The 24474-nt window shown below is 33.9% G+C and overlaps 1 protein-coding gene across 3 annotated transcripts in view; it reads left to right on the top strand.

Annotated features, from left to right (window-relative positions):
• LOC149927819 (uncharacterized) overlaps window positions 1–24474 on the top strand; it is a 79182-nt gene that overhangs the window by 24927 nt on the left and 29781 nt on the right. For all 3 annotated transcript variants that reach the window (XM_090158377.1, XM_090158376.1, XM_090158378.1), the window contains exon 2: window positions 15453–15883. In XM_090158377.1, the coding sequence (XP_090014503.1) occupies window positions 15637–15883 (247 nt within the window). In that variant the 5' untranslated portion in view covers window positions 15453–15636. The remainder of the gene's footprint in view (window positions 1–15452; window positions 15884–24474) is intronic.

Here is a 24474-nt window from a genome sequence, read left to right as displayed (position 1 = left end):
ATGTTCCAGAATAGTGTAAACGAAAGTGTAAGCGAAACCGGTAGATCAAAATCTTTGTTAAATTAGAACTATTTGAGGTCCAAGTTCACCAAGCTTTGTCAGTGGATAAATGTTCCAACCTGAAAAAGTATTAAGCAGCCATCGATTTCCTTAAAACTTTAAAGTAGCTCAAATTTAAAAAAAAAAATCATGTTATTTCAGATATTTGATACTTCAGCTAGGCTAGGCCAATACCCAAGGCACCACCTTAGGCCTAAGTCATCAAGCGACTTTTCACGCCATTAATTCAGGTGGCCGGGTTACTTTCACACAAAACCGTTAACCCTATGTTTTAGATATTTTTTTTAATTTTTTCAAGAGACGCTAAAACTATCGTGATATATGATGGATTTTGCGTAAGAAATTTTTTAAAACGAACAATTCTAACCCATGTTTTAAAGACACTAATAAAATTAGTAGACAAAACTTATTTCTTAACATAACCGGAAACTTGGGCTAACTACAGGCACGAAATGTTTCAAATATTTTATGAATTCCTTTATTTTATCCATAGCCTGGAAATAATACAGGAAATTTCCTTGTAAGATTGCAAACGCTTATTTGTACACCGCTTATGAAAAAATAGACATACCAAGAACTGCGCATACGCGAAGGTATAACAAGGAGCAACCATGTTTAAAGGATGATAAAATTAGCGAATATGTAGATTAGTCCATTATGAAAAGGGATAAAAAAGCTAAACCCTCAACAAATTTGAAGAAATTAAAAAACTTACTAATAGCTCGTACCGATAGGTCTTCGAGCAAACTAAAAGACGCGAAACTCGGACCAAATAGATCTTCGAGTGAAAAAATAAATAAAATTAAATAAAATAGCCAGAAATTCCAACGGTAGACCGGTTTCGTACCATTTGGGACTCGTCAGTACCGTGCGGGAAATCTGGCTTGCGACTATAACACCGAAAAGAGAAACTAAGCCTAAACATTAAAAATTTCAAAACGAGTTGCGTAGCAACGGAAAGCCGAATAGGGGAGAATGGTGGAGAATTGTAGATACGAAATGTAGCTTTAAAAGGAACCACCTATGGACTGCATTGCAAAGGATGATAAAATTAGCGAATATGTAGATTAGTACATTATGAAAAGAGATAAAAAAGCTAAACCTTAAACAAATTGGAAAAAATTTAAAAACTTACTAATAGCTCGTAACGATAGGTCTTCGAGCAAAGAAAAAGACGCGAAAAAATGACGTTAGTTACTCCATCATACAGTATTAAACGATATTACTATTTCGATTTCAAAAATAACAATCAAATAAGTTGGGTGTTGTTACCGTGGCCAAAATTAAAGATGACGTGATTGGACGTCATCACCCCTTTTTTGTTCACCCCCATTTTTCCGTTGGCGGTAACCTTTTAAACTTACAGCTCCTTACCATGCTTCATGCTGGAGCTTCGCACCTGCGTAGAGTGAGTAACGAATTGTTTTGCCGTTAGGTAGATGGTAGTAATCGCTTGTACGTTTTAAGGGAAACTAAATGCATTAATTAATCCAAGTTGAAAACGAATATACCTACTTCAAAACCCAAATCAGCAAAATTCTTATGTCGAAACAAATCGAAAGAGAATGGCGTAGGCAGTGTGAGCCACTGGGTTACGTGCACCACCAAAACGTACATTTTCATATTCTTTTGTTTTTTCAATTTCGACTCGCCGCTCCCCCGCGAACGAAATTCTTCGCTACGCTACTGTCCCCGGCGTCAGAATACTGGATAGGGTCGTACCCTGACTGCGAGATACTTTTACTGTTTCAGTTTTTGAATTCGAGGGACGATCGCCAGAGGGAGAACCATCATTTAAATTTTACGAGCACATACGGGACGTGCTTTGAATTTTATAGTTCTGTGAAAACGAGGGGAAATCTACCTTTCCTTTTTGCTTATGGAATTTCGGATACAGTTGATCGAGAGAGCCCAACGAATTACGGCTCTTGTAGATGTTATAAGCTCTTATCCTTCATGGGCGTCACCGTAGGGTGACTTCATTTTCGGGGTAAAGACAATTTCCTTTTTTATTTGGGGTAGGGCGCATCCCAGTTCCTGCTCAATCGATGTTTTTGGGAGGCACAATTTTCCATTTTCTCTTTCGGTTATGATCGTGGCTTACATTTACCGCGGAAGAAAAAGCGCCGAAGGAAAAAGACATTCCGATCTCTACTCGCGACCGAAATCTATCAGGAAGCCCTGCGCAGCAGGCGGATAAAAACAGTGAGTGTGTACCTTATTAGCAGACGTTATTAAGCCGTGGTAGAAATTCTTAGGGTCAACATTTGGACGAATGTGAAGCTATAGAAGGTTACAACGATAATGTATTTATTTCACCTTAGCGAAAATGATCTGAAGAGTTTGAGCATTGCTTACAAGCTCCTTCACGCTCGAAGAGTAAGATCCTTCCCCTTTAAGGCCTAGGTTTTCATCTGCCGGTCACCCTTTAAATTTACTTTCCTTTCAAACAAATACCCTGGTGGTAGGCCAACGTGTTCTGCTGTTGGCCTACCACCAGGGTATTTGTTTGGAAGGAAAGTAAATTTAAAGGGTGACAGGCAGAAGAAAACCTAGGCCTATAAAACAAAACAAATCAGATCGAAATCTCATCGGTTCCCTAAAAATTGACGTCTTCCAACGCGCTTGAAGCACACGCCACTGACGTTTTCTCTTCCCCTCTCTCGTGCATACGCATTTTAAATATAATTTTACACAGTTTTGTAATTTTTTATGAATGGTATTATATTATTATGCAAAAGCTTACTAGAATTTGTCTGAACCCACGTTAAACCAACATTTTAAAACTTACTCCTTAGGCTGAAACTTAATAGATTTTCATTGTTTTGCATTTATTTACTTGGAGAAACACCGATAATCAGTTATACACATTTTCCTTTACGTCGGCTATAGCAGTGAGCGCTACGCCCAAGCAATGTCCAGTAAATGTCGACTTCACATCGCCATCTAGAAAATAATTTAGGCTCGTGTGACTAAACGTAGCAAAGAATTTCAATTTATAAAGTAATATTTCAAGTACAAGAGGATATGCCCTTATATTGGTAACATAATTTAAGGTAACCTGATCTGACCTAGACTGACCCAATCGTAGAAACAGATGACGCAATAAACTGCTTATAAAATGTGCAGAACCGTTGCTATGTTCAATCGCTTTTACAGACGAATAAAGTTGCTATTAGCGAAAATCGTTATTCCTCAAAGTATTTTTGGGGATGAGTTTAGAGTTAACTACTTTGGAATTATTTGGTAGTATGTTAGTTTTATATCATGCACTCTCTTTAAATGTCTTTAACCTGGCTGCTCATCATTATTTCAAAAATACATTGTCTACGTATTTTAAAATATATTTATTATTCCAAAACCACCCTTTAAATTAATATTTAGTTATAAAACTTACTCGCCGAATCTGGCTTGGCTATTTATCCAGTTTTGTTAAACACATTTCAACCGCAAAAGCGTTCATATTATAAGAAAAATATATTTTCAAAGTCCAAGTTTAGTGATATAATGCCTTTTAGCTGTGCACCCAAGAAAAATGCAAATTAGTGTATGTTAGGACTAAAAGCTTTTATTCGAAATGACTCCATTTCCTAAGTGAGCGGAAAACATTTAGATACTTATTTGAAATGTTAAACAATAAGGTTTTTATTTTAACAATACACTCCAACTATTTCTAAGCAGTCAATTGTTGGCTTTCCAAATATATTCTTTAGGCAAACTCGATAAAATTTGTATAAAAATGTGACAAATTAGCGAGAAGATAAACTTTTTCCTAAGTAAAATAACTAGTTCATTGGGAAGTAAGGAGCTGTTGGCTCACGTGGTATGAAAGGCTTGCTACCACCCTCTTACTCATTGTAACCCGGCCACCTTTTTAAGGCATTAAAAGTCGCAAGATAACTGGGGTATTAGCGTAGCTGATTATGATTATTTTTTTAAGTTTCTAACCTGGCTGTGAATTTATGTTCATCACATTCACTTCTGCCAAAATTCTACAACAATTTCTAGAGATACTCTGGGATTTAGAGCTAAATATTTGAATGTTTCAACCGTTTTACCTACTTTTTAATGAATATACCAACGTTAATAGTGAGTGTAGGGAGCTGTTGGCTCGCGTGGCTTGAAGGGCTTGCCACCACCCTCCTACGAATCGTAACCCGGTCATCTGAATTAATGGCTTTAAAAGTCGCTTGATGACTTACGCCTAAGGTGGTGCCTTTTGTATTAGCCTAGCTGATTATTGACTTATTGACGATTTGTTACATATTGACACAATGGAGAAATCGTTGGCTTGGTTTAATAAAGTCGTAACTCGAACTTAGTCGTAACTCTACTGAGGACATATTCTAATGTAAAAACGGAGATCTTTCCCCTAATTCATTTAAAAATTAAATATAATTTATAGTTATGGAGATATTACAATTTAAAAAATGTCGTATCTTGGTTACGATATTATTAATCCAGAAATGTTTTTAAAATTAATTTAGTAACTTCAAGTTACGATATTATTGATCTAAGCAACTGGGTTTAAAAAAGTAGTAACTGCAAGTTACGATATTATTGATCTAAGCAATTGGGTTTAAAAAAGTAGTAACTTCAAGTTACGATATTATTGATCTAAACAACTGGGTTTAAAAAAGTAGTAACTTCAAGTTACGATTTTATTGATCTAAACAACTGGGTTTAAAAAAGTAGTAACTTCAAGTTACGATTTTATTAATCTAAACAACTGTGGTTGAAAAATTTAGTAACTTGATATTTTCTATTTTAACATTAGATTTTAGTTTTCTAACTCCTTGCAACTTGTTTTTTATATATATTATACTCTAAAATAGTTTCTATTTTATACTTCTCTAAAATACCTGATTTAGTATAAGGTTCTAAAACTTTCTCAAAAGTAAATTTTTCAAGTTACGACTTTATTAAACCAAGCCAACGAAATGTTCCTCACAACCGTTACTTTCTAAAAAAAAGCCACCAGCGTGAACTTCTGATCCGTAAAGCGGGTACATTTTCCTTTCTTTGTCAAGATGGAACACTTAGAAAGGGCAAATACCAAGAAGGAATTCCAGACGAGTAAATACATCGTTTCTATCATAAGATCAAGATCAAGAAAAAGTACTTCCGTTACCAGTTGTCCTCTTCAATATTTCCCGTCTTTATAGATTAGACTATTGCGGACGGAAGTGTTCTCCGGATGTATGCTATTTCCTCAATTTACTACAGTTATTTCCTTTATATTTGTCGGCTTAATGTGTTTAAGTGTCCATTGTACGAGCAGATTTCCGTGTCACCAGTAAGGTATTTATCCATAAACACTGAAGTTGACTGAACTAAACTCTAACGTAGCATGAGAATATAGAAGTGCCAAACTGAACTTTATGACGAAAACTGTTAAAAATATAAAAACAGTTGTTTTGTATTCAATTGAAGGGTTTGGCTTTCTTCACATCTGAGCGACTGTTGCGCCCTCTCCTGAAACTTGGACAAATCACGAATAGCGTTCTCTCAATTCCGCCAGTAACCATGGCGATTCCGCCGGCGCGTAAAGTAGTTCGTTTCAGCAGCGCGTGCGTCAGTATTTACACACGTAATTTGATTTTTTTCTCTCCCGCCAAGTGGCTCTGCGGGTTGGTTATTCATATTCAATTAAAATGGTCCGGATTGACACCCAAATGGAAATAAAAATTTTGGATTACTTAAACGTATTTGGCTGTTATAAATGTTTTCTTTTATATTTATTAAGACCTTTTTAAAACCGATAATTGGAAAAGCTTGACTTTTACCCTACAAAAGAATATGATCTAAAGCAAATAAAATATGGTGCTCCAAAGCCAATAAAAGTATTTGACCCAAAAACAATAAAAAATTGTGCTCCAAAGCCAATAAAGGTATTTGGCCCAAAATCAATAAAAAATTGTGCTCCAAAGCCAATAAAAGTTTTTTCTCCAAAGCAAATAAAGGTTTTTGCTCCTAAACCAATAAAAGGTTTTGCTCCAAAGCAAATAAACGTTTGTGCTCCAAATCGAATAAAAGAATGTGCTCCAAAACAAATCAAATTATGTGCTAGGCCTATTCAAGGCCTAAACTTTAAAATTCCACGTGCAGTTCTATTTTTTAGTGTCAATGTTCATAACATATAAAGTCTATAGACGTGTAAACAATTATCAGCTAGTGCGTGCTAAAGATATAATTTTGGTGATATTTTAGGTAAATATATTTAAAAGTATTTAATCTTTAAATCAATAACATAATATGCTCCAAATACAATAGAAGTACGTGTGCTCTAAATACAATAAAAGTATGTTATCTAAACACAATACAAGTATGTGCTCCAAAGACAATAAAAATATGTGCTCCAAAGTAAATTAAAGTATAGGCTCCAAATAAAATTAGATTGAAAGGCAGATGAACTTCCGTAACCAGAAATAATTATTGATGAAGAATTTCTAGATTGTTTAAGCGAATAGTTTGCCAAGTTTAGTGGTTATACTCTTTGAATTACCCACCCTTTATACATTTCAATTAAGTATAAAACTTTGATTGATCGGTCTACTGCTTTATTTAATGAAAAATCCACGTCGAACCCAGCTTGATTCCCTTCCGTTCAGGGAACTTTAATGTCTTTCTTTTTTACTTTTGAGATCAAAAGTTTTAGCATTATCCAGAAAAGATCTCCTCAATATAATACATTCATCAAGTAGTTTTTAGCTTATCGGTTTCTTGGCTAAATATAAATTCTATTGCTCCTTATCAACGTCTCAAAGGGTGAAATGTTCTTTCGTTAGTTAGTTAATTATTTTCCGCCATAGGCATAGTAAACTCAAATTGATGTGAATTAAAATTTGGCCATAGCTAGGCCTATTAAAGACCTTATATTTAGATTCCACATGTGGATCGATTCAAAGTCTATGTACGCGTAAACAATCATCAGTTAGTTCGTGCTATATGTATAATTTTTGCGAGATTTCAGGTAAATATATTTCAAGGTATTTAATATTTAAATATTCACACGAAAAAAGACGTTTTTTTTGTATTCATTCCACGTGCAATAAAATAATTAAATTTCTGTTAACTTTCGTTAAAATACGCCAGTACGTAAAAATTTCCGTTCATTCTACAATTTCTATTGGCAACACCGACTGTACCACCAAAACGATGGAGAGTATTTTCTAGACACACTACTAGAGCTGTAAGCCAAAGTTACCATTGATCTCGGCAATTGGAAGAGCAATTGCAGGCTGATTGTGAAGCATCCTCAAGATCAAAGCAACGACTTAGATTTCGGCAATTGGATGCGAATAATATGACCGATTTAATCGTTTGTTAGAGAGGTTACAAATTAGCTTATTTCGCTTAAGTATCAGATCGATATAGACGATCTAGTATGTTTGACTAACATTTATAGAACAGCTTGTCCGCAATTTTGATAAAATGAAAGTGTTGTATCTGCTTAGCTAAAACGATAACACGAAAAATGTTATGCAGAAAATCATTCTAGTCTATACTTTTGTTAATGTTAATATGGTTAGCTACTAGTATATTTTTGTGATAAAATGGGTAAATAATTTATATTTTTATGTGAAAATAAAAGATTTATTTCTCTAAATATAGATTTGGTTTTTAAATGCATAAAGTTAGTAAATGAAATGGCATATACAGTCCTATTAAATCCTATAATTTAACAAGAATAGTCCTACAAAATCCTATAATTTAACAAGAATAGTCCTACAAAATCCTATATTTTTAGAATCATATTTTAATATAAGCAATTTGAAGATTTGAGTGAATCCTGCTATCTCAAATTTGTGAATAATAACAATACAATTTATATTTATTTAACTTACTTCATAAATATATAACATCATTTTATGCGGTTTTAAAATATTAATTACGCATTTTTTCGGAGAGCCATCTATATTATGTGAAGTATACTAATTAACTTATATTTTTTTAATAATAATAATAATCAGCTGACTAAAACCCAAGGACCAATGCGTAGGAGGGTGGTGGCAATCCGTTCATGCTGCGGGAGCCAACAGCTCCCGACACTTACTATTACCGTTAATCTCTACAAGTTTTTAGGGAAAAGGGAAACTGAATATTTCGGTGGAAAACGCCAACAAGTGGGGAGAGAACTTGAAAACTCTACGCAGGAGTAGTTCCGAGTTTGCACCCAGTGCCACAAGCTGGGATCGAACCACGGACATTCAAAAATATGTTTTTTTTTTCAGGCCAATCAAGAGCTTCAATATTTTGTAAAGTAGTTCTAATTTTTTGAATGTTTTTGGGACCTTCCTGAAAAAGTAGTTCTTGAAAATCATTCAGCGTACACCGCAATAATTTCATAACTTCATCTGGACACAATGAGATCACAATGTTATGAAAAGCAGCTGTTTTCACTGATGCTTCTGTTTTCCTTTAATTAATACCATTAGTTGGGTGGATTTCATCAGGCTCATTTCTTTCTGGCAATCCTTTCACTTGTTCAGCTGCTAAATTAGTGTCGGCCACTAGGTCAACTAATTTAAAATTTTGAACATCTAAACTTGATTCTTTAAATTCTTCTGTTAAAATAGCTGATGGTGGTTTAGGCATTAAACATGAGACATTTGGAATAGGAATTGTTGCAGTATTAGGAGGTCTAAAAATAATATTCACACAAAATTGGCAAATCAATCATTTATAAGCGATTGTTTTGTAAAAATAATGAATTACTTTGCGTATGAATGCTCCACATGTTTTAACCAGGTTTTAGCCATTTTCGTTGATATTTCTTTACTTCTTTTTAGCACTCGTTCCTTTCCTTCAAAATTCGTTTCTTCTTTATTAATTTATTATTAGGAGAATTCGTTTTAAATTATAAAATTAATGTATCTTAATTTGTTTGCTTCCGAATAGATAAGGCAAAGCGAGCAAAGCAGAGTACGTTTACAGGTGCTTACAAAATCGTGACCTCATGGTTTGTTTACATCGCCTCTTTTAGCGCGAAAAGTATGCGCAGAGACGTGTGACGTTTCGCGGCGAATTTTTCAATTCAGTGACTCGTCCTGTATATTGAATGTCCGTGATCGAACACGGCTCCTCTTCCTGCGTGCTAAAGCGCTAACCACTCCGCCACTCCATAAATTCATTATATATGCTCCAATATTGTCCGTTTTTTTTAAATTGAACAGTTGATAATATTTAACGAAGAATACTTATCAACTTTACATATAGTTTTATTTTTTTTTATAAATATTCCAATATGTTTTGGTTTTTAAATATTAATTTACGTATTTTCCTGAAAACAAAGGTACAACGTCTTACCAATTAAAAAAAACGAACAATTGAAGTACCGATATGGAAAATATCGATCTCATAAGTGAAATATCCCTTGTGGCAACTTTTTTAATCTTTATTTTAATAAACTCCTTATCTCCATAAATGCGCGTAATTAATTATCGTTATTCGGGATGTAAAGAAAACGTGTGAAGCGAGACCGTAGATTAGAAGATTTTGTTATGGCTTAAATTTATTAAACTAAACGGGGGCTGTCTTTTAGGGATAATACATAACAGAAGAAAACATTTTGGTTGTTTAAATTTTCTTTTTAATTTACTTAATACGCATATACTACCATCTTGTTTATAAAACTATTCTTGTTTTCTTTTGTTGCTGGAGACTATTCATTGCTTTGTTTCATGTCCAAAGCGTCTTTTAAATAGTTCTATCAACCAAAGCTTTAAAATTTATATAAAGTTGGTCTATATAGCTTCTTCTCATTTTTAATTGGCTAATCGAATTTTATCTGTATTAGGGCTATATTATTAAATTTTACACTGATTATATATTCCATAGTCCTTGCAAACAGAAAAACACGGATATATTTTCGTGGTGATAAGCAGTGGCGTAGCTAGGGAGGGGGCGGTGGGGGTGGTCCGCCCCAGGTGCCACCCGTTTGGGCGTGATTTGGGGATGACACCCAACCGTGAAAAAATAAAAACTTACACCAACTATAGACTAGTAAGTAGCACACCATGATATCCGCCCCGGGTGTCACCCATGCTAGCTACGCCACTGGTGGAGAGTTAACACGGAAATAAGTAACGAATTTCTTCTCCATTCAGCCAGTCCTCCAGATTAGCAATTTCCAAATTCAAAGTTTGGTTTTCAAAGTATTAAGATTTTAAATACCAAATCTTCAAGCGTTCCTGAGTTTAGGCCCTTCAGAATCAGAATTTTATCTTATTGAAAAGTAACTGTTAAAGGTAATATAGTTCATTAAGAGTTTCATAATATTTTCTAACAGTTTGAAACAAAACGTCTTATCTTAACAAAACAAGATAAATAACAAAGAACTAGAGACCAAAGTACTACATTCTTGGGATTTCTAACGTTTCTTAAAATTTAAACATCGTACAACAGACCACCAGAACAATTCTTGCCTATTTTTATACCTGGAATTTGAGGGGAGACCTTTAATTAATGATGGAACGAAGATACGACATTCCGTTTCACAAAACGCAATTAATGCGCTCTGGAAATTTACTGCTAAGAAATTCCAAAACGTTAGAGCCTTCTTTTGAATCAGAAAAGATAAATTTATAAATTATTTGAGATAACAAAACTACCCACTATGATCCAGTTTATTTTTAATACATAGCGTACGTAAAATATTATTTATGGTTAAGGCAAATTATTTAATTTGTTAAATTTTAATTGTAAATAGTTTTGGTATATGTCGATTATCATAATATAATTTATAATTCAACTGTTATTTTATTAAGTTTTGTATTCACCCAGAATAAATTGTTCTAGCCAAGCGTTATGAAATACGTTTAGATAAATATCATTGACTTAAACAAAAATCTAGATAATGATAAAAAAAACCCACTACCTTTAATAGTATATATCGCATTTCAAAATACCCCCGTTATTTTTCTTTTAGTAGAAAATGTTTTTAAACAAGAAACTTTTACTGTGTATTAAAGACAACATCTATAATACGAAAAAGATTATAAAAACTTTCACAAAAAGTATCTCTAGAAAGCTTTTAAAACAAATTGTAGAATCTTCGAAAGCCAAAAAGATATAGCATGGTTATCTACACGCGTAAGCCGTATTTCAAACACGGCGTCTTATCTGACTTTCTCATACAAAATTTAGGTGTATGTCAAAGTTTTCCTTTCGTATTAAAGGTCATATAAAGATTTACGAACCTTGATTTTTTTATGGCAAAAACTAGGTGTAGTCTTCTCTAAAGATATTTCGCAACGATCTGGACTTTTTCCGGGTCATTTACAAAGTTACGCCTCAACCCATATCATTATTCTTTTTATAGATTTTGTTTTCAGTGTCATCCATTTTTAAATTTGATATTTTAAGATAGGGAAAAATATTAAGACCACAAGATGTAAACATTAACGAATTCATAGATCACTGGAAAAGCTAAAACACTTAGTAATCTAAAATTTCCTGAAGTGCCGTACTTTTCAGCCCATTTGGTTTAAAGGTTTGTGACGGTTGGTCACACTTAACAGATGATTTTAATTCGACCCTATTTTAGAAAATGGCAGACTTTATATGCAATAGTTGCGGTAATTTTTAAAAGATTAGTTGAAATTCTACCTCATCAAGATTAGCAAATTGTAAAAAAATCTACACATTTTAAATGTTCTAAAGAGGAACCACTTGTCAGAAATTTTAACTTTAGACCAATTTCGCTCAATAGTACAGTGTAGGAACTTTAGCTTTTCACGATTCATACTGCCGATATCAACCTACCACTGTACCTCAACAAATATCTACAGAATTAGCCCTTCAAGTGGGTTGTAAACGATACAGAACCAAAAAGATGTTACATTACAAGTTACGTAATTATTATTTAAGCTTATGACAAAAAATCTACATGTCACTTCACATAATCTCTGTTACGTTTAACTAAGAAACGCGATTGCCGGGCAAAAACTCTAAAATTGGACTGAAAACACTAAATGTTTCTTGGAAAATTAAGTTATATTTAATTCCTATACGAACTTGAGTGACAGTCCGTATTAACTGATCGGATAATATCTGAGCGTCAATGCAGATATTCTGAAATCTGATCTATTGCCATTATTTCCTCCGTTGACATAACGCCTATAGTGCGGCTGGAAGCACTATTGGTCAGTGGTAGAACTCATATCTTTATTATTTCCGCAGCTGTGCGAGATCCGGGAGTTGGCTGCGCGTTTGTTTTCGCTTTTTGGCTAGCTGTGCGGATTGCGTCAATAGTTCGGCGGTCAACAGTGGGTCCACCCTTTGACCTATGAATTTCGTCACCTGTCAGGCTGTGGACGCGAGGATTGTGATAAGGCTAGCCGCTAGTTTTATATTCTTTTCTACCTCTGATTTATGTATCCATCACATAAATGCCCTAGCTGATCGTTTATATTTCAGGGTTGCCACACGTCAGGGAAAACAGGGAAGAATGGGAAAAGTCAGGGAATTTAAAAATGAGTGTAAAAAGTCAGTGAATTTCAAAATGGACCTAAAAAGTCGGGGAAAAGTCAGGGAATTTTAAGAATTTGTAAAAGGTCAGGGAAAAGTCAGGGAATTTGATTTTCTCTTGACCCTTTTGAAGATAATTTTACTCTAGATCTATGACAATATCTTTGATTATCATTTATTTCCTTGAAAGTTTGGCTAGTTTTTTCAACATTTCAATATTTTTTTTACTGAAATGTAAGTCCATTGAAATTTATTAACTTCTGATAAAAGTAAAATATAAAATAAAAATTTTGGCCTTAAAAAATCAGGGAAAATCTCTTAAAATGATCAGGAAAAACGGAATAGTCAAGGAATTTTAATCTGAAAAAATTGTGGAAATTAACCCTGAATTTGTTTAACAACAATCTTTTAAGTTACATACTTATATCTAAATCTCACCATATTCATGTTTTATAGTAAAAACGTAGGTTTTCGGTCCAACTGTGTAGTCTGTGTTTTATATTGTAGCTGAGAAAATTCGGTGCTAATTTAAACACTATAAACTACAGAATGACTCTAAATAGGCGCTTAAACAAACCCCTCTCTGACTGTCTTGCCCCCCTGTTGAAAAATGCTGCCAGATTTATGCATAGAACATTATTAGCTTTGGTAGTATAAAGAAAGACCATAGACAAATCAGTTATATGTCCAGTCGCAGCAGCACAAACTCTATAATCGGCTATGAATGATCTTTTATTTAAAGGACTATAGGACTGAAGATGTATGATATTTCAATGTTAATTGAAATTGTTTTTTTCCTCGCGAGCTTGAGTGTACAGACTGCAATTGTAAGGTCGTTGTTAGAGCATTTCAAATTTAAGCAGCAATGAATTCGGACTTTTTCAATAACGCCAGATGTAATTTTAGAAAATTTGGAAATTTAAAACCTAAAGTCGAGAAACTACGTGGCGTCTAGGCGTTGTCTCTACAAGTACATTGTCGTGTTTAATCCGTATATACGAGTACATTAATAACTAAGTGAATGGCAGCTGCCTTAGTTGATGAATCGTACGACAGATGGAGACGAAAAGAAAAAAAGTTCGTTCCATCTGAAGAGCCAGACGAGCGAGGGTACTCGTTAAAAAGATTAGAAATCAAGCGCCAAAAATATCACTGGAAAAAAAGGTAGATCTTGCCGGGCCTAATTAAGGGTCTATTTTGAGATGACTCGCTTTTTTGAAAGTTTGAAGACTCGACTACGGGAAAACATTTTCCGTAAAATGTTTTAGGCACACATCTCTCACTGATTAGAGAGGTTTGATTTAGCTTTGAGATAAACGTTTCGTGGCAGTATCCAGTGTCAATAAAAAAGTCTGGGAATTTAAAGTTTTTATTTAAAGATTTAAATAATCTCTAAAAATATTATTAGTATAATTTGAATACTTAGAGAAATGAATATAATTACAATAAGTACATTTAGTATTGTCATTGTATTTAAAAAATTTATATAATTAACGTAAAAAAGTTAAATTTCCCAATAATTTGCGATATTTTAGATTGAACTAACTTTTACTTATCTGCCGCTTTGATAAATAAGTGAATTTTCTTCCAAAATTATTTGATATAAATATCTTGGAAACTTCCCAATTTTCTATAGTATAGATTGTAATTAAGTTTATTTTTTGATCTTAAGTAATACCTAAACTTCGGTTGAATAAATGGTGTCTAAATTATCTTCTGTATTAAAATTTTAATTTAAAAATATTTAATTTCAATTTAGAAACATGTTATTTAATGACTTAAGAATACGAAAATCATACTATATTGGCTGTGAATTCATATAATCTAAGATTATAAATACCATTGGCGACCCTGTTCATTTACAAATACAAGTATGGCCTTGATCTAAGAATTGTAATGACAATTTCCACATAAAATCTATTTCAATTCTCACTAGTTTTTGGTTTTCCATACTGCAAAACTTAATCAATTTGAATAATACAATTCACCATATTCGACAACACGTTTACGAAAATTGTATTAACCCAGTTTGTCAAGATTTAAACTTGCTTAACTTGAGATAATATGGTTTTTTTAATTTAATTTTATACAAATTTTATTTTTATGCAAAGTAAACTATGACGAAGAGTTCAAAACACGTATTAAACTAGTTTTTTTATTTATCATAGTTTTTGTTATGGTTTTATGTTTTTTCGTCTTTTAGTGTTTTTTATTTTTTTGAAACAAAAATATCTTTTTAAACCAAAATAGTTTTTTTTGAAGCAAAAACGTTTTGAAATAAACAGCTCTTGTATTTAACTTAATTTTTTAATGCAATAAATCTAACTGAATGACACATGACGAACAGTTTTAACCTTTACATGTAGTTTTACTGCCGCTTTTACTTAGCAAATCGATTGGAAAAATATTTAACGAATAGTAAGTAACGTTATAAAATGGGAAATGTGGTAAATTATGGTAGATAATGGTTAATAATATATTTCAATTAATTATTTACAGTATTTAAAACTTCAACCACATTTATGGAGATAAAACCTTTAAGATTTAGAACAGACTTGTAGAGTAATGAAATTAAACTACATACATACCCCCCAGGTTTGAAAAAAATCGGGAAGAAACTACTCGGGATGTCTCCTTGTAAGTATCGCGGAAGTTGACTGTGTTTTCGTATATTATCTAAATAATAATGCACTATTGCGAGTAGAGTAATACCAATAGCTTAGCAAGGATTTGGTTTCGGGGAGACACACAATTGAAAAAATAAAAACCTAAAATATATTGATACAACCATACATTTAGGAGGGACCAGCTTGTGACTCCTATGCCTCCCTGGCTACACCTCCGATTATTGCCTGAACTTTATGAATTATTATCTAGCCCATACAAACAACGTTAAGTTAATATTTTATCGTTTCTCATAGGTACCACCGTGATTCGTACATCATTTCTAATGTAATTGGACATGAAAGACTTCCGGAATAGAATTGGCACCTTTAACTCAACACGCGCAAACGGCCCAACTTCCAGGACAATGTTTAGTGTACTAACATAAAAGAAATATTCGTGTTTCATTGTCATTATCATCAGCGTTGTACGTAACTCAGTATGACCAGAGTCAGCAATCAGACCAACAACACTGATCCTCTGGCCGTGAACTCTCGCATCTTCGTCGGAAATCTGAACACTTACGTCGTCGAAAAAGAGAATGTCGAACAAATGTTCCGTAAATACGGACGCGTGATCGGGATTTCCATGCACAAAGGTTACGCGTTCGTGCAATTCACGGATCCCTATGACGCCCGCAACGCCGTGCTCGGCGAGGACGGACGGAACTTGGCTGGACAAATCCTTGGTAAGTTTGCCATCTTTAAAGATGGCGCTGACTTACTATCTTTCCGAGGGACTGACTGAAGGACTAACCACTTTACATTTTTACGCGTACCGATTACGTAATCCGCGAACGATTGCTGAGATTTCTAAATGCTTACGAAGTGATTGCGAATAGATTAAAGAACCACTGTCGTTAGCGTTTCAGCAGAGTGTACACCGATTATGGTTAGTAGTCAGCCCCTCGAGGGACTAAACACTCCGCATTTCTATGTACACCGATTACGTAAACAGTGAACGATTACAGAGATTAGGGGCCGATTACAATAATAACGATATAATTTCGGAAAAATCACGGATAACATTCTACGATGCTTACGGAGTTATTACAGAGCACCTACACTTTTTATTTCTGATTATCGTTAGTGGCCACTAGGAGTAACAAACACAACACCCCACACAAGGATAACGCAACCCGTCAAAAGTCGTGGAATTTCTTGTGTATGTTTTTCATTGGCTAGACGCTTTAGGGAAAATTCGGAAATTGTCTTCCCCCCGCCCGTAAAACGTTCAGCGTAAAGGCTCGTGATGCTCGTCCAATGAAATTCGTACACAACCCTTCGTTAGCGTGTTTAAAGGCTAGCTGCGTTCTCCTTGTGTTTCTTGCTCCTAGGTGGCCAGCTGATCGACGTAAGAGAGAGTTATATAATAGCCTTTGTTAAGAGTTTGACTGATTTATATTGGAACTCATTAAACAATAAAACAATAAAACAAATTAAAAGTATAAAATGTTTTTCTCCGCGGTCACGAGCTTAAGCTTTTTGGTACTTTATTGGCACGCGCGTTTCGCACGTGCACTTCGAATTCCAAAATCTTTATCGTCTCGAGCACGCGCTTTTTATCCTCAATAACTAAAGCTAGTGACCAATGAGGTAGAATAAAGATCCAAACAAATCTGGGATTCGAGGGACACGTTTTATTTGAGTCGGAGAATTAGGATCAAGTTTCAACTTCATCTAATCATGTTGGCGCCATCTGTTTCTATAAGCAGACACTTTGGCAAAATATATTAGTTTTCCAATAACACGATAGATGGCGCCAACACGATTTGATTAAGTTCATTTACTAGGCCTAACTCTCCAACTCAACAAATACTGTCCCGAAGCGAAACGGTAGGTCCTAGAAGACGGATTTGGATCTCTATTTATTCTACCTCATTGCTAGTGACTTAGAAAAAACATTTACACGTGACGTCCCGTATTTTATAGAAACACCTATTTTAAGCAATTATAATTTATTAATTACAATAGATAGTTTAATAGAAACGAATGAAATTATATCAAAACTTAATTTAGCCAAAGATCCCCTAGATAGTTAAACATTTTTTCGGCCAGCGTAGTGTGGTCGATTAAATCGAAAAATAAGATTTAATTCAGTTTGAGAGATATTTCAATCAAATAGCGAAATCCTTAATTCAGAATATTTATCATAAAAGCATTTGGTTTTAATATCCTAAAGTATCTCTACAATTAAAACTGTTTTTCATACCTCAAAAAGTTCATTATAATAATGGTGACCTTGGTTAATTATATTAGACTTCGGTTTTATTTCAATTGAGATGTGTATTAAGCCAGATATATGTTACGATTGTTAGCGATTATTCATCAATGTAACAATTAAAATACATTAATTCTTAACACATTTCAAAGTTAGCAACGCAAATATTCAAATATTATAAAGAGTGTTTGAGCATAATTTCGCGACCGAAGCGAGTTTAGGTGAAGCACTGTTTCTATATTAAACTTTCTTGGAAGTTGAGTAGGTAAAACTCTACTAGCAAATGGGTATGTATGAAGTTACGAAAATACTTTTTTAAATACCCATAATTTAATCCTTAAATTTTCGTCGAATATATATAACATACTTAATATTGGAGTAGTATTAAAGCCAGTAGCTGCTCTATCCAAAAAAAAAATAAAAAAAAGTTTACAAAAAGGCTTCTAAAAGTGCTTCTAGGTGGCAGCACGTTCCGGGACTTGAAGCGAAAGGCGAATGGTCTGCCATCTATTGGCTTCCCGAAACCAATCCCAAAAGCTATCAAAGCTCCCAATTTGCCACACTTTTTAGGCTAGATTTTGATGCTTACTCAACTTGTTTTGACATCTAGTGCGAGTGACTGCAACTAGGCAGGAGCCGCCACTTGCTTTAAACTCCCTATCCTGCTAATGTTATTCGCCTGAAATATACATATCTTCGTAGGCTCTCGCTGATTTTTTAAAACACTTTTCGTAAGAAGTCATGAAGTGAGTTTTAAAACTTTTAAGCCGATAGAAAATGGTTTATAAATAAGTAACAACTCGAGTATAATCAGGTGTAGAAATCCGCCAAAAATGGATTACTTGATATCTGAAATCTTTGAAATCACCAATATTTTTCGGATTTGGGTACATTTGTTCAAATTTCATTCGTCTGAACGGTGGTACAAATGTCCGAATGCCGGAAAACAGGATCGTATGTCCGAAAACGTATTCCATTTGCCCGAAAAATTTATCACAACGTTTGTTGGTGATTTAGTCGTACAATTTATGTTAACTTTACTGGCGAATTTCATTTGTTCGAATAATCGTTTGTCCGTTTTTTTCGAACATTAGGAATTGGTTGTTTTTTATTAAATATTGTTAATATAAGAAAATAGTAACATTAACGTGAACCTTACCTAACCTAACCTAAACTAAAATATCTACAACATTCAACGCACTTCCCACATACTAAATCGGCCAAAGGAAAAATGGATATAATATGATACAATGATTAGATATTATAATGCTTATATCCGTTTATTATTGAAATATTTTACATTTCATTCTTGAACTAAAAAAATCCGGACCAAAAAAAAACAGCAATAAGAAATACTAATTTAGCGACAGAATTCGGACAAGTGATGCTACCGATTCGGACGAATGAAACAAACAAGTTGTCCAACTCGAACAATTGAAACATTTGTTATTTCGGTGGTTCGGACGAATGAAATTCGAACATTTGTTCCACCGTTCGGACGATTGAAATTCGAACAAATGTACCTACCACATTTTTCGTGGTAATCAGAAATCACTGGTAATCACAAGAAAAACAGATAACAACAAGAAAACACTGATGATCGCAAGATATCGTTAAAAATTGCAAGAAATCACTAATAATCACAAGAAATAACTGTTAATCATACAACCATTAAAATAATCACTTGACATTGACGGCAATCGTTGCGGGAATTATAATAAATCGTAAATCAAAGTATTTAAAATATTAAATTAGGAATAATGGAAATTGACTAGCAACCAAGAGCAATCCGACGAAATTCCATTTCTCGTAATACCTTTAATTAGAAACTCGGCGCTCTTAGAAGCTTCGAAATTCGTTATTCCTACTTGGATGATTAAAACTATATTAAGCGTTTGAAAACAATCTTAACGTCAAAATTCATTATCGACGCGACATTGCTTATTTTATTCAAACCCGAATAACTAAAGAAAAACCACAATATAGTATAATTGTAACATTAGGCATTACAAGAAATTGTTTAAAATCAATAATCTCTTGAAATCAGTAGGCAAGCTTATTTGGTTTAGCAATCATTTGAATACTTCGATTTCCTAAGAATGGTCAGCCGTTTACATAATTCACGAAAATCTTTATAAAGCAAAGAAATCTAAAGGAATTCACACACTAATCATATTAATAAGGTGAATTCACGAATATTCCCAAGACCATTTTCAAAGTAATGAGTAAAATTATTAAGGAAATTACAAAATATTAATAAATAAATTAAATTGAATATGCTTAATCAGATAAGTATTACTTTAATAAGAGAGGTGATAAAGGCGTTGATGAGCTACATAATATCATTAGCTACCCGAAAACTCTGTTAAAATTCTATCGGTTAAATTATTATTCACCTACGTGCAAAACACAATATATTAAAACTATCGACTTAGGTAATTTCAATAGCTTATATATTCTAAATATAAAGTTTATAGAAAAATTGTAATATTTTATATAGTTTTTAGAAATATGATAATATAAATGTAGTTTATAAAAATGGCAATATTCATATAGTTAATAGACAACTGATAATACAAATATAGTTAATGGAAAACTGATAATACAAATATAGTTAATGTAAAACTGATAATACAAATATAGTTAATGTAAAACTGATAATACAAATATAGTTAATGGAAAACTGATAATACAAATATAGTTAATGTAAAACTGATAATACAAATATAGTTAATGTAAAACTGATAAGACAAATATAGTGAATGGAAAACTGATAATACAAATATAGTTAATGGAAAACTGATAATACAAATATCGTAATGTAATACCAGAAGAAAATATGGGAAGTAGATTACTGTAAATTTGTGCCATGCAAGTCGTCCCATAGCTCTGAGTAACAACAGTTAAATCTCCTAACAACCCTAAAATTTTAATCTAGCCAATCGGGAGAAGGAGAAAATAGTGTGGTGACTTGTAGAAATACACTTTTTGGCGTCTGCTCTTTGATCTGCTAGTACCAATTTGGATGTACTGTTTTTTTTTGCTCTGCCAGTTCAATGTTTTTATAATTATTTTATGATTAGATAATGGATGTCGGTAACCAGTGTCATTTCACATACAAAGAAACCACTGATAAAAAACCTCAGGCTGTGTTTAAGGGAAAAGTGAAAGCTTTTCAAACTAAACCAGAAGTTAAAAATAAAGCTACTTCAATAAACGAATTTAGCTTGAGCCTTGGTGTAAATTCTAGATTTTCAATTACTATGAAGCAAGTGTCCCAAATAAGCTTTCTTGAAAATGCAAGTGACAATACTGGTGATAGGTTTAATAGTTCATCAGCTCCCCGTGTTGGCGGTGTAAGCCTTCACTATCCCGGTTCTTTGTATCTCCTGGTATTGCCTTCGAGCTCTTCTGAATATCTCGGAGATAATGACTAATTTGGTAGAATTCATTAGAGTTAGCCCTCTATGATGACGATAATTTCTCATTTTCTATCCTACTTTGATTAATATTTATTATCTCCCCTATTGCACCACCACCCAGACAATAGGAAGAGTACTGTGCGTCACTTTCTTGATTTCGTAGCGAGTCCTTCACTGGTCTGGAACTTGTAATAACTTCAATGCTTTTACCAAAGCAATTTCGTTTTTATTATGCCAATCCAGTATCGCATGTCCCAGTAAGTGTAGAACCACAACAAAATATTCAATTAGGTAATCGGACTTCGACTTTAAACATGGCTTAATTACTCTGGTTGTAAAATTTAGCTCTGGAGAAGTATCACCTTCTATTTCAATTTTCATTGCTTTTGCTGCAAAGTACGTAAGCTAGTTTTGCCAGTGATTTAATAAGAATCCACAGCCTCCAAACTTTTTATCTGTGTCACTAGGTTTCGCGCTTTCTTTTAATACATTGAATTTTGATTTCATGTTTTCAAACCGCATTTGAATCTCCCCAGTTTCTTTAAACCTTTGCAACAATTGCACTCTATTTTGATAAAATGTTATCGCTTTAAATTCTTCCCTATCACAGTTTAAAACTTCTTCCAAGTCTATTTGGAACCTAGAATTAAATATTTAACTATTTCTAATTTAATAAAACCAATAATAACTTAAATTTAATACAAGAACTACTTATTCTTCAAAGTAGGCTCTGCTAATACTGGACCTTGCAAAAGCGGCGTAGATCACTTCTCTCTTGTGTTAATGCGCGTTAAAATCCCGAATTCTTTCTACCCCCGGGGTTAGTAAATTGGCGCGAAAAATTCGTTAAGGGACGCCTCGCGAAATATCCTAAATAATCTACTTCCCCTATTTCCGTCTGGTTATACCTACTTATAAACAAAACATGATAGCAGTTTATTTAAAAAGGCTGGGCATAAATTTTGGCGTGAAACAAGTGTATAGAATTGCTACTGGAACGAAACCAATATTTCAATCGAGTAGAAAACGTGGTTTAATTATCACCATTATTAATTGTTAATTTAATTGATAACTATTTACACTTGACAAAGTATCCGCAAAATAATATTTTTTTCTTGATTTTATTGGAAGTAAAATATTAACTCATTGAACAAATGTACCTGAAGTACGCAAAACAAATTTGATCCGAAATTTATTACCTACAGTCCTACATAACTTTCTAAAAATAAAATTCGGCGTAAGAAAAGCCAAAAAAATATTTTTGAATTCCAAAATAAATTTTCGGAGATCTCTTTTTTTTATATTAAATGTCATCACATTCCTTCCGCAAAAATGCGTAGATGAAAAACTTCAAAGCATTTTAAACTTTTCCATTTCGCCTTCTAAATTTATCGTTCCCCCAGAAATAAAATAGAGTAAATGATAGCGTTTCTGGACCAAATATTTGTGGTATAGCGTAGAGCAAATATATTTCCCAAAAGCTATCGCGCATATTTGGGCGTTATAAAACAAGAAGTTTAAGATATCAGAGTATGCACAATCCGCACTGTGTTTATAATGTAATAATTAGACAAATAAACTACTGGACACGAATCATAAGCGAAAACCACATTCTTTAAACGCTTTCAATCAAATACAAAGTATATGCAGAGAAACATTCAAAATTATATATATATATATACAGGATGTTTTTTAGACGAAAAAGTGACTTTTAAAAACTATGTTTTCTAGAAAGTTGAAATTTGTACTGTACATTTTACGTGTCGGGGGACACTTCCTACCGAAATTGCATATAAATCGAAAAATATTTTCAAGTTTTTTGAAAATTTCCATAGGATGAAAAATGCGAATTTTTTGAAAAACAGAGAGACATTTATCTACTTACAAACAAAATTTATAAGTACGTGTCGAAAATACCACCTTCGGCTGCGATGCAGGCTTGGGCGTGAACAATCATATTGTCGAAGGCGGCTTGAATCATTTCCGGGGTTACTTCCCGGCAGCGCTTAAAATTCGTTAACGCAGCTCTTCAAGGGTCTCAACCGGAGTGTCGTACACCTTGTCCTCGAGGAAGCCCCAAAGAAAGAAATCCAACGGAGTCAGATCGGGCGACCTTTGCTGGCCAGTGTACGGGACCGTTTCTCCCTATCCATCGTTGTGGAAATTCGTGGTTTAGGTAATCTCTCACGGCTCTGTGGTAATGAGGCGGGGCACCGTCTTGCTGAAACCAGTCTTGCTCGTTGAGCCAACGGCAGTTCGTCAAGTTGTTGTTCTAGCTCATTTCTCAAGAAATCTAAATAACTCTGGCCATTTAGATTTTGCGGTAGGAGCACTGGACCAATTAACCGGTTTCCAACAAGACCAATCCAAACATTCAAGCGCCCAAATTGAAATTGGTGACGGTGTTCATATCCCCAGTGTGGATTTGTGTCTTCCCAAACATGATTATTTTGGTGATTGCAAACGAGGATTCATCCGAGAATAGCATGTTGCGGAGGAATTGTGGGTCGTCATGCACGGAATTTAGCAGCCAGTTGCAAAAATCCAGCCGTTGTTGAGCGTCTCCATCTCGTAAACCGTGGTGAAGCGTTGCTCTGTAAGGATGGTACTTATGCCTACGTAAAATTTCCAAAATGTGAGTTTTACTGCAAGCCAAATCCTTACTCGCCGCGGCACAACTACTACGTGGGTATGCGACAAAATAGGCTAAAACGGTGTTTTCAAAGTCCTAATCCCGCTGACCTGGCCCACGAAATCGAGGTTGTACGTTACCATACTGGTGAAAGTCATTTACAGCTCGCCTTACAGTAGTTATGGATGGTCTTCTATCTGGATGTCGTTGCTCAAAGATCTCACTCACTCATCGCAGATTTCTTCCACCTTCCGCGTAGTAAATGGCCACTAGTTCCGTACGATCAGCTCTGGAATATTGAGGCATGATTGATTACGACAATAATGTTACACAGTTTGTATTACAGTTATTTAAATACTAAATAAATTTAAGGTTTTTACTGACCTTTAAACCTGTGGTCTATTTATCTTCTCGCCTATCAGGGTTAAAATAGGTTTCGAATACGACTAGATGCAAACACAGGCCTATTAGATTAAAAAAAAGCTAATAGGAAAAGTCAATAGCTAAATGAGCCAGATTGTGGTTTCAAAAAGAGTGCCACGCCTCATGACCCCCAAAATGTGAAATACTGTATTTCAAAATGATGAATAGGGTGAAACGGTTCGGCACATTGGCCAGCAAGGTCGCCAGATCTTACGTAATTTAAATCGCCATTAAAAATTTAATTAATTAATTTAATTTCTTCGCCATTGTCTCCTCGATTTTTCAGTGGTGTTTATTGCATTAAACACCAGATTAACAAATTTCTGACTTTCATAAAGTTACACTACTCTCCCAATGGAATTCAAAAAAAGATATTTTAGCTTGCCCAACTTGTCACTTTTTCAAGTCGCATATTGTCAGTGAAAAAGACGCCTATTTTTTTAGCGCCAACGCTATTTGTACGTTTTCGGTGACTCTACAATTTTCTCATTTACAATTTTCTTATAGCACCTGGCGGTTAAAATTTAAATTTTCAAAAAACGTGAAAATATTTATCAATTTAGATGCAATTTTAGTAGAAAG

This window comes from Leiobunum rupestre, chromosome 9 (genome assembly GCF_980474605.1).
Source record: "Leiobunum rupestre chromosome 9, qqLeiRupe1.1.hap1, whole genome shotgun sequence".
Lineage (NCBI taxonomy): Eukaryota > Metazoa > Arthropoda > Arachnida > Opiliones > Sclerosomatidae > Leiobunum > Leiobunum rupestre.
The sequence above is the reverse complement of the archived record's forward strand: the minus strand, read 5'-3'. Positions and strand labels throughout refer to the sequence as shown.